The 16,038-nt window shown below is 41.6% G+C and overlaps 1 protein-coding gene across 1 annotated transcript in view; it reads left to right on the forward strand.

Annotated features, from left to right (window-relative positions):
* Positions 1–16,038, forward strand: part of hid1b (HID1 domain containing b) — an 82,377-nt gene that overhangs the window by 55,301 nt on the left and 11,038 nt on the right. The window contains 9 exon segments of the mRNA XM_028818429.2: positions 1,453–1,593; positions 2,166–2,256; positions 4,802–4,953; positions 5,050–5,128; positions 7,832–7,996; positions 9,238–9,465; positions 9,586–9,722; positions 13,910–13,990; positions 14,091–14,182. Of these exon segments, the coding sequence (XP_028674262.1) occupies positions 1,453–1,593; positions 2,166–2,256; positions 4,802–4,953; positions 5,050–5,128; positions 7,832–7,996; positions 9,238–9,465; positions 9,586–9,722; positions 13,910–13,990; positions 14,091–14,182 (1,166 nt within the window).

Consider the following 16,038-nt stretch of genomic DNA (forward strand, 5'->3'; position numbering starts at 1 on the left):
TGGACCTGTGGGGCCTCCGTAGCCTCTTCCATTTGAATCTGGGCTGCAGCGCAGAATCCTCTTTTTTGTGTGGATGTGTCATTAGTCGTTAGCTGTGGGCGCGTTGTTGCTTCATTTCTCATTCACGTCAGTTGAGCTCTTTCGTGTTTGGGCCGTTACTCTTTAGTTCGCGGTGGATACGACTTCGCTTGCGGTTTATGAGACGCGCGCTGTACGCGCCTGCACAGTATGTCTCATGGTCTCATCGCTGTGTACCTGCGTCCATGCCATCCGGTTTTTGCCGTGTGCCTGCGTCCATGCCATCCGGTTTACCATTCTCAGTTAGTAATATGGATGGTATATATGCATTTACTATGTAAAAATTGTGTTCTAAAATTAAGTTTCTTCTATAAATTTTTAAGGAAATGTGTAACAAGAGGAGCAATACATGCCCACATTTTAATGGATTGTCTGCTTTTCTTGTGTGCTACGAACACCAGCAACTAACGTTCAGGCACTGTACGGTACGGCAGAACGTATTAACTGCTTTCTATGGCGTAGTCTACATGCATAGTTGGGGCGAAGATTTGACGCAGAAGTAATAATCAGCCTTATATGATCAAGTAGTGTAGTAGAGAGTAGGACTTTCAGGACCTCCAGATCTCAACTTGAAGTTGATTTGAACAATCTTGGCGAATAGGATTGGCTAGCTTGATGGCATGTTTTCATCACAATTATCCTAATGAATCAGAATCAGAATTCACGTTATTGGCCAGGTATATTATTGTGTACTCTGAGATTGTCTTGATATTGTTGGTACAACATACAAGGACAACACAATACAGAAGACAGAATATAAAATGAAAAAATATGTTACAGCGCACAAGGGCAACACAAAAAGTAGAGACAGTAGGATTAAAATGTCCAGGCGGTCTAGTGTGCAGGTATACACAGATACTGAGTAGAAGCGCGGACCTCAATGCTCAAAAAGCACGTTTAGAAAGAACAAGCCGTCAGCTGTTTACAGTGCTAACAAAGGCACTTACTGCCATCCTGTGTCTCCTGAGGTTACTGCAGGACCTCTGAACTACAAACCTTGCACTGAAAGGACCTGTACTGTACTGTACTGTATTTGTAGTGTTTATTTGTTTTTACCCTTCTTTTATTTTGAAATCAAGTTGAAGGACAGTGAATAGAATATGTTAGGCTGATTATTATTACTATTTTTTTATAATTGTGCTTGGAAGTTATTCATAGTTTCACCAGTTTTGATAAAACTGCTTTTAATCCTGGATATCACAATGTGTATATACGTCTTATCATTGCGTAAAAAATTGTAAATCTAAATGTACCCGGACTGACATGGCCTGGGGCAAACAGTTTCATTAGAAGTTTATAAAGAAATTGATGACATGATGGTTTTCAGAGAGGCTCTATCATTAATGTTTGTTTGTTTTTTCCCTTCCTTACCAGGATTTCCAGTTCATTTTGAAAGGTGTGGCCCGCTTGCTCACTAACCCTCTTGTCCAGACGTACCTGCCAAATTCCACTAAAAAGATTCAGTTCCACCAGGAGTTGCTGATTCTCTTCTGGAAGCTTTGTGATTTCAATAAGGTAGGGCATCCATTTAAAAAAAAAAAAACAAAAAAAGAACTGAGTTGACATCATTGTATTGCAAAATCAATCCGTTGGTCCTCCATAGAATAGCCATCCCAAGATGCATCATTTTGTGCAAGTAGACGATATCAAATTGTTTTAGGATGTCCGCTCAGGCTCTGATGAAACAAACAAAATCAAATGTAATGGAAGTCTTATTTTGTTTGTTCTGGCAATCTGATATGATGCTCGTTTTCTAAAGTATATGCAATCACTATAAAAAAATAAATAAATTGTTGTCATAAATCAAAAGTGTTCAGCGTGGTAGCACCAGGCACCTGAGTTCAGTTCTCAGCCCAGCCTGTGTCTCCCTGTGCTGCACAGATTTCCTCCGTCTTTCCAGTTTCCTCTCATGTCTAACGTATTTTAAATTTATTTGTATCTCTGTCGTTCCCTTCAGGGCTGGTTTCGGCCCACAATCCTATGTTAGATCAACCGGGTTTAGAAAACAGATGGATGCTTGCATTTCTACCTCTCTTTGAACGTAAGACCAAAACTATTTCAAGCTTCACGATTTTGTCTTTTTTTAGAAATTCTTGTTCTTCGTTCTGAAGAGTAGTGATGTTCTTGATGTCCTGGTCCCTATCCTCTACTATTTGAATGATGCTCGAGCTGATCAATGTAAGTAGAAATAAGTTTACGTCAAAACAATAAGGTGTTTGATGGGTATCATATTCCAGTCTGCTTGGGGTGCATTACAGCAGAGTATTCCTACCCCTAAAAAATGCAGCCATACAGCTTCATAGAAGGGAGGGTTGCGGTTGCCCTGTTCTGCATTTTGAAATCTAAAAGTGCAAAGTGTAGAGCATCCACGGCCAGAATTTAACGGTGGTGGACGTTCTCCTAGAATGTGGGAAGCCATTAAACACTTTTCCTGTAGCTGGTGGTGCTTTACGGCCCCCTTTTACTTGATGTGGTTTCTTTACTCTCAATTTATGAAAGTGAAATTTTACAGCTGCAACATTTTTCATGTCTATCCATTAACCTAAATGTAAATATACAGATGTTGTCTGCTTTTGTCTGATATACATCAATGTTGTAAAGTCTCTCCTGATGGCACCATGTAGTCCATTCTACAGATAGATAGTGTTGTACATGGTGTAAAGTCTCTCCAGTTGGAACCATGTAGTCCATTCTACCAATAGATACTGTAGATAGATAGATAGACAGACAATATTGTACATGGTGTAAAGTCTCTCCTGATGGCACCACATAATCCATCCTTCAGATAGATAGATAGACAGATAGTGTTGTACATGATGTTAAGTCATGGGCAGACTGGTGGCTCTAAGGCTAAGGATCTGTGCCAATATCTGGAAGGTTGCCGGTTCAAATCCCTGTTACTGCCAAAGAGGATCCTACTCTGCTGGGTCCTTGAGCAATGCCCTTACCCTGCAATTGCTCCAGGGCCACTGTACAATGGCTGACCCTGTGCTCTAACAAATTTCTAATACAAGAAATTGTATAAGGCAAAACAAAGAACAAAAAAAAGTCTCTCCTTGTGGCATTCTGTTGTCAATTCTACCAAAAGATAAAAAGATAGATAATGTTGTACATTGCATAAAGTCTCTCCTGGTGGAACTAGGTAGTCCATTCTACCAATAGATAGATAGATGGATAATGTTGTGTTATGTAAAGCCTGACCTGATGGAACCACATAGTCTATTCTACATAGTCCATTTTATAGACAGATAATGTTGTACATTGTGTAAGTTTCTTCTGATGGCATCACATAGTCTATTCTACCAATAGGTGGATACATAATGTACACTGTGTGAAACTTCTCCTGATGGTACCACATAGTTCATTCTACCTACAGATATATAACGTTGTACATTGCATAAAATCCTCACAGGTGGCGCAGTGGTAGTGCTGCTGCTTTGCAGTAAGGAGACTGTGGAAGATTGTGGGTTCGCTTCCCGGTTCCTCCCTGTGTGGATAGCGCTTTGAGTACTGAGAAAAGCGCTATATAAATGTAATGAATTATAAAGTCTCTTCTGATGGAACCAGGTAGTCCATTCTACCACTAGATAGATGGATAATGTTATGTTATGTAAAGCCTGACCTGATGGAACCACATAGTCTATTCTACGTAGTCCATTCTATAGATAGATATGTAAGTTTCTCCTGATGGCATCACGTAGTCTATTCTGCCAATAGGTGGATACATAATATACATTGTGTGAAGCCTCTCCTGATGGTACCACATAGTTCATTCTGCCTACAGATAGATAATGTTGTACATTGCATAAAGTCTCTCCTGATGGAACTAGGTAGTCCATTCTACCAATAAATAGATAGATGGTGTGAGAGATGGCCAGCAGTTTATCCCGGCCAGCACCCCCAGGCCAATAGATGGAGTCCTCCCTGCAACATGGAGGTGCCCTGAATTCCCACAGGGCATCATGGACAATGGAGTTCGGCTTCACAGCCCTGCTGGATATCGTGGGGGCTGCCAGGGGACACTGCAGGGAGGCACAAGTGTTTCTATCATAGCCCAGAACTACTACCTCCTCTCGGGGATGGAAGAAATGAAGTACTTCCGGGCTGAAGAAAAAGAAGAGTTTTTCATCTGACCTGGAAGTGCTATGGAATCACATGGACTGAAGGACAGAAGCACTTCCAGGTCTAGGACTATAAAAAGGACTGTGGGAAACCCAGCAAGCTGAGCCGGAGTTGGGAGGAAGTGCAACAGAGCTGCTGGGTGGAGAGAAGGATTTATTAGATTTATTATTGTATTATTATTGAGTATAGTGGAGGTGGAGGTGCTTTGTGCACATTATTGTAATAATAAATTCAGTATTGGGACTTTTTACCTGGTGTTTTGGCGTGTTGTCTGTGGGTTTGGAGGTGCGACAGTGGCCCCTACTGTCACAATGGATAATGTTGTGTTATGTAAAGCCTGACCTGATGGAACCACATAGTCTATTCTATGTAGTCCATTCTATAGATAGATAATGTTGTACATTGTGTAAGTTTCTCCTGATGGCATTACATAGTCTATTCTACCAATAGGTGGATACATAATGTACATTTTGTGAAGCCTCTTCTGATGGCACCACGTAGCCCATTCTGCAAATAGCTAGATAGATGGCACTTGTCCCCAAGTTGATTGATTAGCTACAATGTTGTTATCCCCAGTGATCTCACTCTAGTTGTTTTTTAGCTCGAGTGGGCCTAATGCACATTGGAGTCTTCATCCTGCTGCTTTTAAGTGGAGAGAGGAACTTTGGAGTCCGGTTAAATAAGCCCTACTCTGTCCGAGTACCAATGGACATCCCTGTCTTCACCGGAACGCATGCTGATCTGCTGATAGTGGTAGGTAAACATCTGTTTTTTGCACATTCCTCACCGTGTGAGATTAATCCAGTAACGACACTGGGCTGAAGTTGCATATTTCTGTTCATTTCTTAGGTTTTTCACAAGATCATCACCAGCGGTCACCAACGTCTCCAGCCTCTGTTTGACTGTCTGCTTACCATTGTGGTGAATGGTAAGTGTTGGGCGGGTAATCTATTACATTTTTTTTAACTGAAATTCTTTCATGCATGTGCTAATCAACATGCAACATGTCAGTACTCTCAGACAGTTTTGACTTCTAAGTGAAAGACCAGGAGACGAGACATAGTCAGTGTACAAGTCCAGTTCATTTTCCAGAATTCTAATCTTTAGGCAATCCAACACACTAACCAAGAATCAAAATGGTAATGTCAGAAGAAGAAGTCTTTTGCACAGTTTAAACTTACCAAAGATTTGTTTACTGTTACACAGAATTATTCTTATCTCAGATGATGTGGAAGTGCATGTGTTGACCTTTATGTGGTTGCGCCGATAAAGTTATGTGTTGCATGAGTCTTATGATGTCCTGCGCTCCTTCTTGACGACACCAGGTTTACTTCTTATGCTACCTCTACGTGTTATGAAATCACCTAGCTAGAGGAATGGGTTACTCACCTCCATTCAGAATTCTGACACCATCAACGTGTTTAAGAAGCATTTGAAGACTCTCTTGTTCGGTGAATTTCTGTCTAACTGATACGAGCTGTAAGGTTTTTATTATCTAGGAATTGAAACTCGCTTGTGTTCTATTCTGAGGTCTTTACTTGTGATGATCAGTTTTGTGCCCTTGTCCTGGCACATTTGTTCACAAACAGTCCCCCAGACTCAATTAGGTTGACCTCTTTTGTAAGTAAGTTATCAATTTATTGTCAGCAGATCTTACCGATGTAATCCATCTTCTTCCAACTTTCATCCCCAACTCATTGCTTGTCAGTGCTTCTTTAATGAATCTCTCATCATAGAAGTTAAACAGCATTGGTGTATTACCTCTTCCTATTTGACTTGTCCTTGTTAGTCCATCTATGGTTCTTACTTTTGTTGACCTGTCCCTAAGTAGTCTTTTGTCCCACTTATCTACTCCCATGTCTTCTAATATTCCTAGCAGTTTTGCCTACTTTATTCGGTCGAATGCTTTCTCCAGGTCCATCTAACTGACATATAGCTCTTTATTATACTCAAGTTAGGGCTGGGCGGTATGACCAAAATTCTATATCACGGTATTTTTCAAAATTATACCAGTTTCACGGTATTCAACGGTATTTTTTTCCCATGCATGAGTGGATGTTAACCACATTTTCCACTGCAATTACTGCAGTAGACTGGCTAAAATAATAACCTATTCCACTTTTTATTGAACAAATTTTGCAAATAACTTAAAACTATAATTTTGACAGCATATTTTCAACCATCCAAAGAGGCATTTAGACTTAGTAAAATATCCAGAGGTGCTTGTCAAAAGTTGTATTGCACTGAACATGTCTTAGAAAAAGGAATAAAGAGTAAATATCTTTTATAAACCAACTACACTTTCTGTTAATATTAACAATCTCTGTCCACTGACACATTAGCTATATGGATTGTAATGGCGTTGGTTATCTCGATCCACCGCTTGCTTTATTTGTCGTAGGCAGTACCTCTAGAAAATGCGTCTACAAGTGACGTCTGACTCGAGTGTCCTCTCACTTTTTCAGTTTTACCTGAGGACGTGGAGGGTGCCAACCTTAGTTCCATACATTCATGGTCCTCGAAAGCATGTTTACGGCTAAGGTGGTGCTGCCTCCAGTGACAACTTTAGATCGACAGCATTTGCAGTAAATTGTTGTTTAGTCCACATCCGACCTTTTAAAACCAAAATCTCCAGACAACAGACGCAGCTCCTTTTTTCGGCAAAAATTCTTTTGTGTCATCACGTTCAACTTTATCGTCTGCTACAGCTTCAGTTTCAGAATGTTCTCTGTCCATTTTCATCGCTCAATACCTCCACTAACGCATGTACTCCGTTGCATGTGTGTAGCAGAGAAAAAGGTCCCCCCTTAAACAGTTTCACACTGCGCCACGTTCTGAACGTTGTTGAAGCTATTTAAACCGGTATTGCAGTATAAGAAAAATCCATATCATAACAAAAATAAAAAATGGTTTTCGGTATGAACCAGTATACCTCCCAGCACTAACTGAAGTCTTCTTCCACTCGCCATCCTCAGCACACCGATAGCCTCTCTTAACGAGGATCTGTTTAAACCTTGACAAGACCTCCTCAATGTAATCCTACTGTAAACATGATAGGCCTCTGCTCAGCCTATTTTTCTAATTACCTAATTCAGACAGTGTTTCCAGCAGGGGGCGCATGTGCTCCCTGAGAATGTTTTCTCTTAGAATTGTCCTAGGTACAGACAGACCATCCAATGGAAAAGGTTTCCGACTTCTTTGAAGATGGATATTATCGTCAAAGGCCCCACTGAAACATCAGAAGACAATTGTACTGTCCTGTAGGCTTTCCAAGTTGTTTGTTTATAGGAGTAAATGCAGCATTTTAAAGCAAGTTAAATGTAGCCTTTCGTTTGTATTACACATTTTTGCTGTTAATTCCCCACGGTGGTCACTGGAAAGGATACATTGTCTCAAGTATGAATACAGTTCTGCAAGAACACATTCCCAGCTAGCATGTGCCCCCTGCTGAATACAGACAAGGATTTCTTGACTGGAGACTAAGTGCTGAGTTTCATGGGCTGTGTTCGAAACATACTATTGTACTTTATACATTGTTTTCATTTGCTTGATTGCATAGTGTTCTGTTAAAATGCTTTGTTTCCTAAAAAAAGGAGTCAGGCGGATCAACCATTTTTTTTTCTCCCTTTAGTGTCTCCTTACCTAAAGAGTCTGTCAATGGTGGCGGCCAACAAGCTTCTCCATCTCCTTGAAGCCTTCTCCACCACTTGGTTCCTGTTCTCTGCCTCCCAAAACCATCATCTCGTTTTTTTCTTGTTGGAAGTTTTCAACAACATCATCCAGTACCAGTTTGATGGTAAGAGGGGTGTTAACTGTGGCAGTTCAATTGCCTTTATTCTTTGGGAATGTCCTTGTTTGAAGATGTCAGAGAAATATGAGGGGAGGGTCAAGCTAAAGTTAGAAAATGGGATTTATTAGAAAACGGAACAAACCGTAACAAAACTAACTATGTCATTTCTCAATGCACTTGCACCACCTGCTTGGATTCCAGCCGAATAAAAGGTTTTGTCTTGTCCTCGCCACCACTTGTGCACCGCTCTCTTCACGTCATCCTCTGTCTTGAATCGACAACCACTCAGATGTTTTTTATAGTGGTCCAAAAAGGTGGAAATCAGACAGTGCCAAATCTAGTGAATAAGGAGGATGTGGCAATACTTCAAACTTCAGCTTCTCCAGACAGACCTTGGTGTTCTTAGCAGTGTGTTATTGTCTTGAAGCAAAAGGACTCCGTGAGACAGGAGTCCCCGCCGCTTAGATCGAATAGCAGGCTTTCACAATGGTCTCCAGCAAGTCACAGTAACTTGCACTAGTGACTGTAGTACCACTCGGCATGTAGTGTTCGACAGTAACTCAGGGACACGAGTGGTGGCCAGGACAAGATAAAACCTTTTATTCTGCTGGAATCCAGTCACTTCCAGTACATTGAGAAGGGTGGAAACTCCACTGAGAAATGTAGTCATTATCAATTTTGTTAAGGTTCATTCCATTTTCTAATAAATCCCATTTTCTAACTTTAGCTTGACTCCCCCTTATACCAGTAGAAAATGGTCACACATAATTATAAAACCGGGCAACATGGAGCCGTGGACGTGGTTGGGAGAAAGGGAAGTTGCTTTTAAAGTGGCGCTGTTAAGTTCTCTTCTGTCTTGTGACAGCTTGTGACAAAAAAAGAAAATCACAAGGAAAATGAGAAACTGTGAATTCTACTTTGGGAATACTTAAAGATGATAGATCTGTTATATAAAGTATATATATATATATATATATATATATATATATATATATATATATATATATATATATATATAAAACTACTCTACTACCACATACTGTATTTAAACACATATATACTTACGTATATAGTATTGAACATTCCCAAACCCTCTTAATCTAGTACAGGCTTGCAGGGTGCTGCAGAATCTTGATTTTAATGGCATACTGTATATATGTACAATATTATTATGTACAGTAAGTGTGCGATATCCATCCGTATCCCTTTTCTAGTTATGAAACTGCTCTTCCTCCCAATTCTTTTAGGAAACTGCAACTTGGTGTATGCAATCATTCGCAAACGGCATGTGTTCCACCAGTTGGCCAATTTGCCAACCGACCCCTCGTCCATTCAGAAAGCACTGCAGCGTAAAAAGAGATCCTCCGAACCCATATCCCGCACCAACTCACAAGAGGCAGTCTCTATGGAGGGCTCACGGCCCGCTGCTCCTGCTGAGCCCGGCACGCTGAAGGCCAGCCTCTTTGCAACTCCAGGTGGGTTCTTTACATAAATATGTTGCTTTTCTTCATGGCTGTGACCGTTGCTGTTCCATTTTACTCTTGGCTTGGTTAAAGTGCCCTTCACTGAAGCCATGCACACCCGTTTTATTTTAGGTATCGACAAGTTGACGGAGAAGTCTCAGGTGTCTGAAGATGGTACGATGGTGTCTGTACAGAAGACAGATTCTCCTCAGAGCCCAGTAGATGGTGCAGTTGCTGCAGGAATAAGTGACACCGAGTCTAATTCAGAGGTAAGAGATCTGGAATTATAGGTTTCTGTTTGTGTTTCAGCATTATGTTTTATGTTTATACGGTCTTATTTTTCTCTTACTTCTTCTTTCGCTTCATCTTTTCCCACTTCTTTGTGGGGCCAATGTGCTTGATCAACCTTCTCCAAGCTGCTCAGTTCTGCACTTCCATGCCAGTCAGACTCTATTCCTGAAGGTGTTCTTTTACTTTAACCATCCACCTCAGCTTTGGCCTGCCTTGCTTTCTCTTCCCCCTGTACTTTCATTCCCCACACTCTTCTACCCACATATTCATTGTCTCTTCTAATCACATATCCACACCATACTCTCTTGTACTTTCTTAGATGTCTCACCCACTTTTGTTGTACCTCTAACGTTCTCATTTCTTATTCTGCCCTTTTGTTGTAACTCCCCACATCCATCTCAACATTCCCATTTCTGCCAAATCCAACTTTTTCTCCTGTGCCCCCTTTACTGCCCATATCTCGGCTCCATACATCATTGCTGGTCTTATTACAGTCTTAAAAACCTGACCTTTAACCTTTATCTTAATTCTTCAACCACACAACACTCTTGAATACCTTCTTCAAATTTTTCTATCCACACTGCACTGTATGGGTTCTCTCCGCATCTTGGACTACCACTGATTCTAGATATTTAAATTTTACAGTAGCTCCCCCTGCAGGCTAACATTTGAATCCTGATCATCATTAAACCTCATATATTCTTTCTTCTTCCTGTTTATTTTTATATTTATTTTTTTCCTATTGTAAAAGGTGCTATATAGCGCCCGACCCGGCACAGACTCGGGCAGAGGCACGTACTTAAATAAATACTTTTTTATTTCTCTTCAGCCGTGGGGCACGCCTTCCCCGTGTCCCACAGGCCCAACACAGTCCTAAATACCCTCACAATTAATACTCTCTATCCACCTCAGCACCACCACTCCTCCTTAGGCTTAGTCCTTCTCCTCCCGACTCTGGCTCTCTCGAGTGGTGGTGGCTGGCCTTTTTTATACCCCACCCGGAAGCGTTCCAGGTGCTTGATTACCTGGTCCTAATTGACCTTCTGGGTGGAGCTGACGAGTCGACCAGCTGGGCTGGAAAGTCCGTGCAGCTCCTCCTGGTGGCCATCCAAGCCCCCAACCAGGTTGTAGAGGACTCCATCTCCCATGGAGCCTTGCGCCAGGTTGGGGAATCATCGTCCACCAGGGAGGCTGCCACCAAGCGTCCCGGGGGAGGTACTGAGCTGCCCATGGTGGCTCCCCCGGAATAGATGCAGCAGGGGCGTCCCTGCCGGGCATGGGACCCAGCTGTCCTTCACACTATATTTGTAATTACATAAGTGGAAATGCATTATCCCTTAAGGAAATCGTCATCAGAAGGGCCTTAAACACAAATCATATTGCTTACGGGTCAACACTCTAAAAAAAGAAAACTTTTAGAATATCTGAATTTGAGCTGGTCGTTGTGTAAAAAAATTAACGAAAGGGACAAACAGTAACAAGTCAGTAATGCTTCCTGTCAGAATGCTGTCACAGGTGTGTTTTTAAACGTTCTTTAATACTGTATATACCCTAAAATCCCTATAAGTTGATAAAGATGCTGTTATGACTTTTTCACTAAAGTGTCAGTTTGCTTGGACCAGGCCAGGTCCTCTGTGATGTGGACCTTGCTTTATTTGAAACTGTCCGCCCACTCTGGCATTATGAACATGATACACGACATTACCAAAATTGGCATATGCGCCTCTGATGGCTATGAAGAGGTGCGGCATGTGGATTTTGAAATTCTGTTTCGCACTTGGTACCGCTGTCTTCGGTTGTAGAAGACTTTGGATCAATCTGCTGACAAACGTTAAGCTGTCTGACCCTAGTCTCGCAGGGCCAGACGTGATTTCCAAACGAGAATACACGTCTGGGGACAACCCGTTAAAAAGTACGTATTGAAAAGCGGCAACATCCTGCACTCACAGGTCTCCTTCCTTAAACACCCGTTAGCCCAATTTCTCCAGTCCGTGTATTTTAAACTGCCGCTGGGGACGTTTCAGTGAGGTATCAAAAGAACTTACGCAGAGAGAAATTTGCTGTTATCCATTCAGGAGCTCGGTAGCACAAGGTAGCTGAAGCTTAATGATTAATTTGCACGTTATGATGAGTGCTGTGACAGTGGGGACAGACAGCCACACACACACTTAGACTATCACAGATACTGGGCTCTACACATTTAAGACGTGCCTCTGTCTTGTATGATATCCATCATTTTAACTATTGAATCATTGTATGGCATAGTAACTGCAAAAAGAGTTTAGGTAATCATTGTGGGCTGTGGATATACAACAATGTGCCTATTTGTTTGCGGCATGTATACATTTCTAATTAGACAGTGGAAGGGACGGCCGACATCTTTACCCAGCTGGGATGCTGCCTTAAATGAAGGACAGGGGTAGATGTTTTTTGAAGGGTGCCATCTCCCCAAAACTGCTACTTGGCTGCCCCCTGGGTTGCCACGGTGCCTTGGATTCCCACAGGGCTGTATGAGAGTTACTGTTTGTCAGTACAGCCCAGTTGGGTTCCATGGATGCCACCAGGGGGAGCAGCAGAGCCCTACTTTGGGCTTCCACCACACCTGGGAGTATTTCCAGATCTCCCTAACGAACCACCTGGAATGCTCCCAGGTGCAGCTTAAAAGGAGCCAGCTACTCCTCCAGAGAGGAGCCAGAGTCAGGAGGAAGAAGAACAAAGCTTGCCAGAGGAGGAGTGGAGACGAGAAAGAAGAAGGGAAAAGGAGTGTTATTGGTTCTTGTATTTTGCTGTGTTGTGGGCGAGTGAGCAAAAAAAGTCTTCCCCACTTGAATAAACATGTACTGCGCCTGGAACTCATGTCTTTGCCTGTCTGTGTCGGGTTGGGGCGACTTGAGCGCCCCGTGGTGGTTCACAAAAGTAAAACAGTCAGAAGATGGACACTGTGCAACCTCATCTGTGCATCTACTGGTGTTGTTTGGCAGATTTCAGGTGTGTTGAGCACTGAAATCTCCATCTCCTGTGGCTCTTCATTATCGACTCTCTTGACGGCAGTCGTTTTGTTTACTTCTAATGCATATTTTGCAGTTCATATTTTCACAAGCATAGCTGCCAATTCTTTCAAGCTTACATCCATCCATCCATTTTTCAACCCACTGAATCCAAACACAGGGTCACGGGGGTCTGTTGGAGCCAATCCCAGCCAACACAGGGAGCAAAGCAGGAAGCAATCCCGGGCAAGGTGCCAACCCACTGCAGGACACACACAGCCGCACACCAAGCACACATACACACACACGGGCCAATTTAGAATCGCCAATCCACCTAACCTGCATGTCTTTGGACTGTGAGAGGAAACCCACGCAGACACGGGGAGAACATGCAAACTCCACGCATAGAGGACCCGGGAAGCGAACCCGGGCCTCCTTACTTTAAAGGCAGCAGTGCCACCACTGTGCCACCGTGACGCCCTTTCAAGCTTACATCGACTTCTATATTATAATCTAATGCTAAATAACAGAGAGAACACACAGCACCTGTGATGGCCTGTTATTCATGTTTATCACTCGTCCACCGATGCCATCAAATGCCAATCTATATTCTCCTACAGAAAGGCTCTTCCCTTGCATCAGGTTATGTTTATTTTTAACTCATGCAATGTGCACTCTGCACACGCAACACACATTTATATGTCATTTTTTTAGGAGACTTTTCGACTAGACGGTTCATCGTAATCGGAAGCTTGCTGTCCATTGAATCAAGTTAAGGAAAGCACCTCAGATCTTTGTAGTTCGAAGTCACTGCCCCTACTCTGAGCACCGCCTCCACGAGGAGTCAGATTGGTTTAGAAATGTGACACTCAGCAAGTCGTCTAATTGTTCCCACCCACTTTTAAGTAGATTCATTCATGGTTGTCTCTGGTCATGCTTACTTGGGACTAGTCTAACCCAAACTGAAAACTGAGGCTTTTCCTTGCCCATTGATGTTTCCCAAGGTAAGAAATGTGTACAAAACTTGTCCAGACTTTTCTGTTAATTTGATCTGAACAATTGAGAGATGAGAGCAGTCCCTAAACTTTTCCCAAGGGGTCTATGAAAATATCTTGCAAATAGTTAGCTGATTTTCAGTTGAAAAAACCTACTTTTGATTCTGTGGTCCTTTAATGCAGGATGTCTTTGAAGAGAAACCTGAAAGGAGACGGATGTCCAGTGCATCATCTGTGGGCCAGTGGGCTGCCACCCCAGATTGGGTGGGTGCTTTTTTTGTTTTTTTGTTTTCCCCTCTTAAACACCCCCACTCCTCTTTGTTATTGTCCTGTATTTTCCATCTTGCCTTATCATGTTCTCTAGGTGTTGTCATGGAAGTCCAAGCTACCCTTGCAAACCATCATGCGTCTTCTGCAAGTCTTGGTGCCCCAAGTTGAGAAGATCTGCATTGACAAGTGAGTATGTGCTTCTTCTAGAAGGGCTGCTGTCTTCCTCTATGTGGGGTGGGGGGGCTTTGTTTTTACATTCTGAAGTTCTTGGCTGTGCATTTTTTTTCATGGCACTGGGGTTGTGCTTACTATGCTTCTGAGTTTCAAGCAGTTTGCAGGATCTGCACAGACTGGCATTGCAGCTGGTGAAAATTGGGCATTTTAGTTTCCTTACAAATATAGTCTAGGAGTGTATGTGTAAACCGTAATTCCCTTTCTTACTTTCTCATATATGAAGTAATCGTCCAAAAATTCGACGTCGAAAATTTTGATGAATCTCGACGTTTTAGACCTCCCTGACTTTCTAGTATACAAAGTACAGTAAAAGTATTGGAATCGTCCAAAAATTCCATTTCAAGATTTTGATGAATCTCGACGTTTTAGACCTCCCTGACTTTCTCGTATACAAAGTACAGTAAAAGTATTGGAATCGTCCAAAAATTCCATTTCAAGATTTTGATGAATCTCGACGTTTTAGACCTCCCCGAGTCCAAAACTACAATTTTTGGAATTATATGTGTGTGTGTGTAAACATGATAACTTGAGTACTCTTTCGCTTAGGTCAACCAAATTTTACATATACGTATTAGGTACAAAAGGTAGATTTCTATCAACTTTTGGGTATTTCTGTTAACCAGAAGTGGTACTTTTTTATTCATGCAGCTGCAGAATCCGATTTATTCATCTTTACTTTTATAATATTTGTTCAGTATATTATTAATTTGATTTCATGTGTTGTTGATGCTTCTTTAATGTACATAATATAAAAATATAATTACTGTCTTGCGGTTTACTCCTCAAATATCCATCCCCATATCTGAGTATACGAGAAATTCAGGTATAATAATTTTATTTATTAATTTTATTGTAATCATTCCATACAAATAGATCAATTTATAACAAAAAAAAAAAGAAAAATTGAAGACAAATCATACCCCACCCCTGAGAAGGAGAGCTTAGCCAAAGGAGAATTGCTTAGGGCTTTTTAATAAGGCAACAATAAACAAAAGAAAGGTAGAAATATATATAGGTATATAAAAAAAATGGAGAAGGAAAATAAATGCGGTAATAGTTATTTCTCTTATTCTAAAATAATATTGATTAGATCCTGCCAGGTTTTGAAAAAATTTTGTACAGATCCTCTGAGAATTTGATTTTTTCCAAAGTCAAATAATATAAAACATCGGTGTCCCACTGACTTATCAGAGGAGAGTTAGGTTTCTTCCAATTTAACAAAATAAGTCTGCGTGCCAAAAGTGTAGTAAATGCAATCACCGTTTGCTTGTCCACTTCAAGTCCGTCTGGAAGAACCCCGAACACAGCTGTTAGTTGGTTAGGAGGGATTGTGACCCAAAGGCTGTCTGAAAGGCACTGAAAAATTTTGGTCCAAAATGATGTCAGTTTGGTGCAGGCCCAAAACATGTGATCCTGTGAGGCAGGAGCTTGATTGCAGCGTTCGCAGGTTGGATCCTGGCCTGGAAACATTTTGGACAGTTTTAAGCGAGACAGACGGGCTCGATATATAATTTTTAGTTGAATAATTCTATGCTTTGCGCATATGGAGCTCGAGTGAATTCTCTGCTTTGCTACCTTCCACTCCTTTTCTGATATATTGATTAAGAGATCTTCTTCCCAATGTCCTCTTGGATCTTGGAAAGGTAGGGACTCTAATAAGATTTTATATAATGCGGAAATGGTGTTTAATTCCTCCGAATTGAGCAGTATTTTTTCCAGCATGGTGGAGGGTACGAGGTGAGGAAAATTGGGCAGTTTCTGTTTAACAAAATTTCTAATTTGAAGATAGTGAAAGAAATGTGAAGCTG

The sequence above is a fragment of the Erpetoichthys calabaricus genome, chromosome 14, assembly GCF_900747795.2.
Source record: "Erpetoichthys calabaricus chromosome 14, fErpCal1.3, whole genome shotgun sequence".
Classification (NCBI taxonomy): Eukaryota; Metazoa; Chordata; class Cladistia; order Polypteriformes; family Polypteridae; genus Erpetoichthys; species Erpetoichthys calabaricus.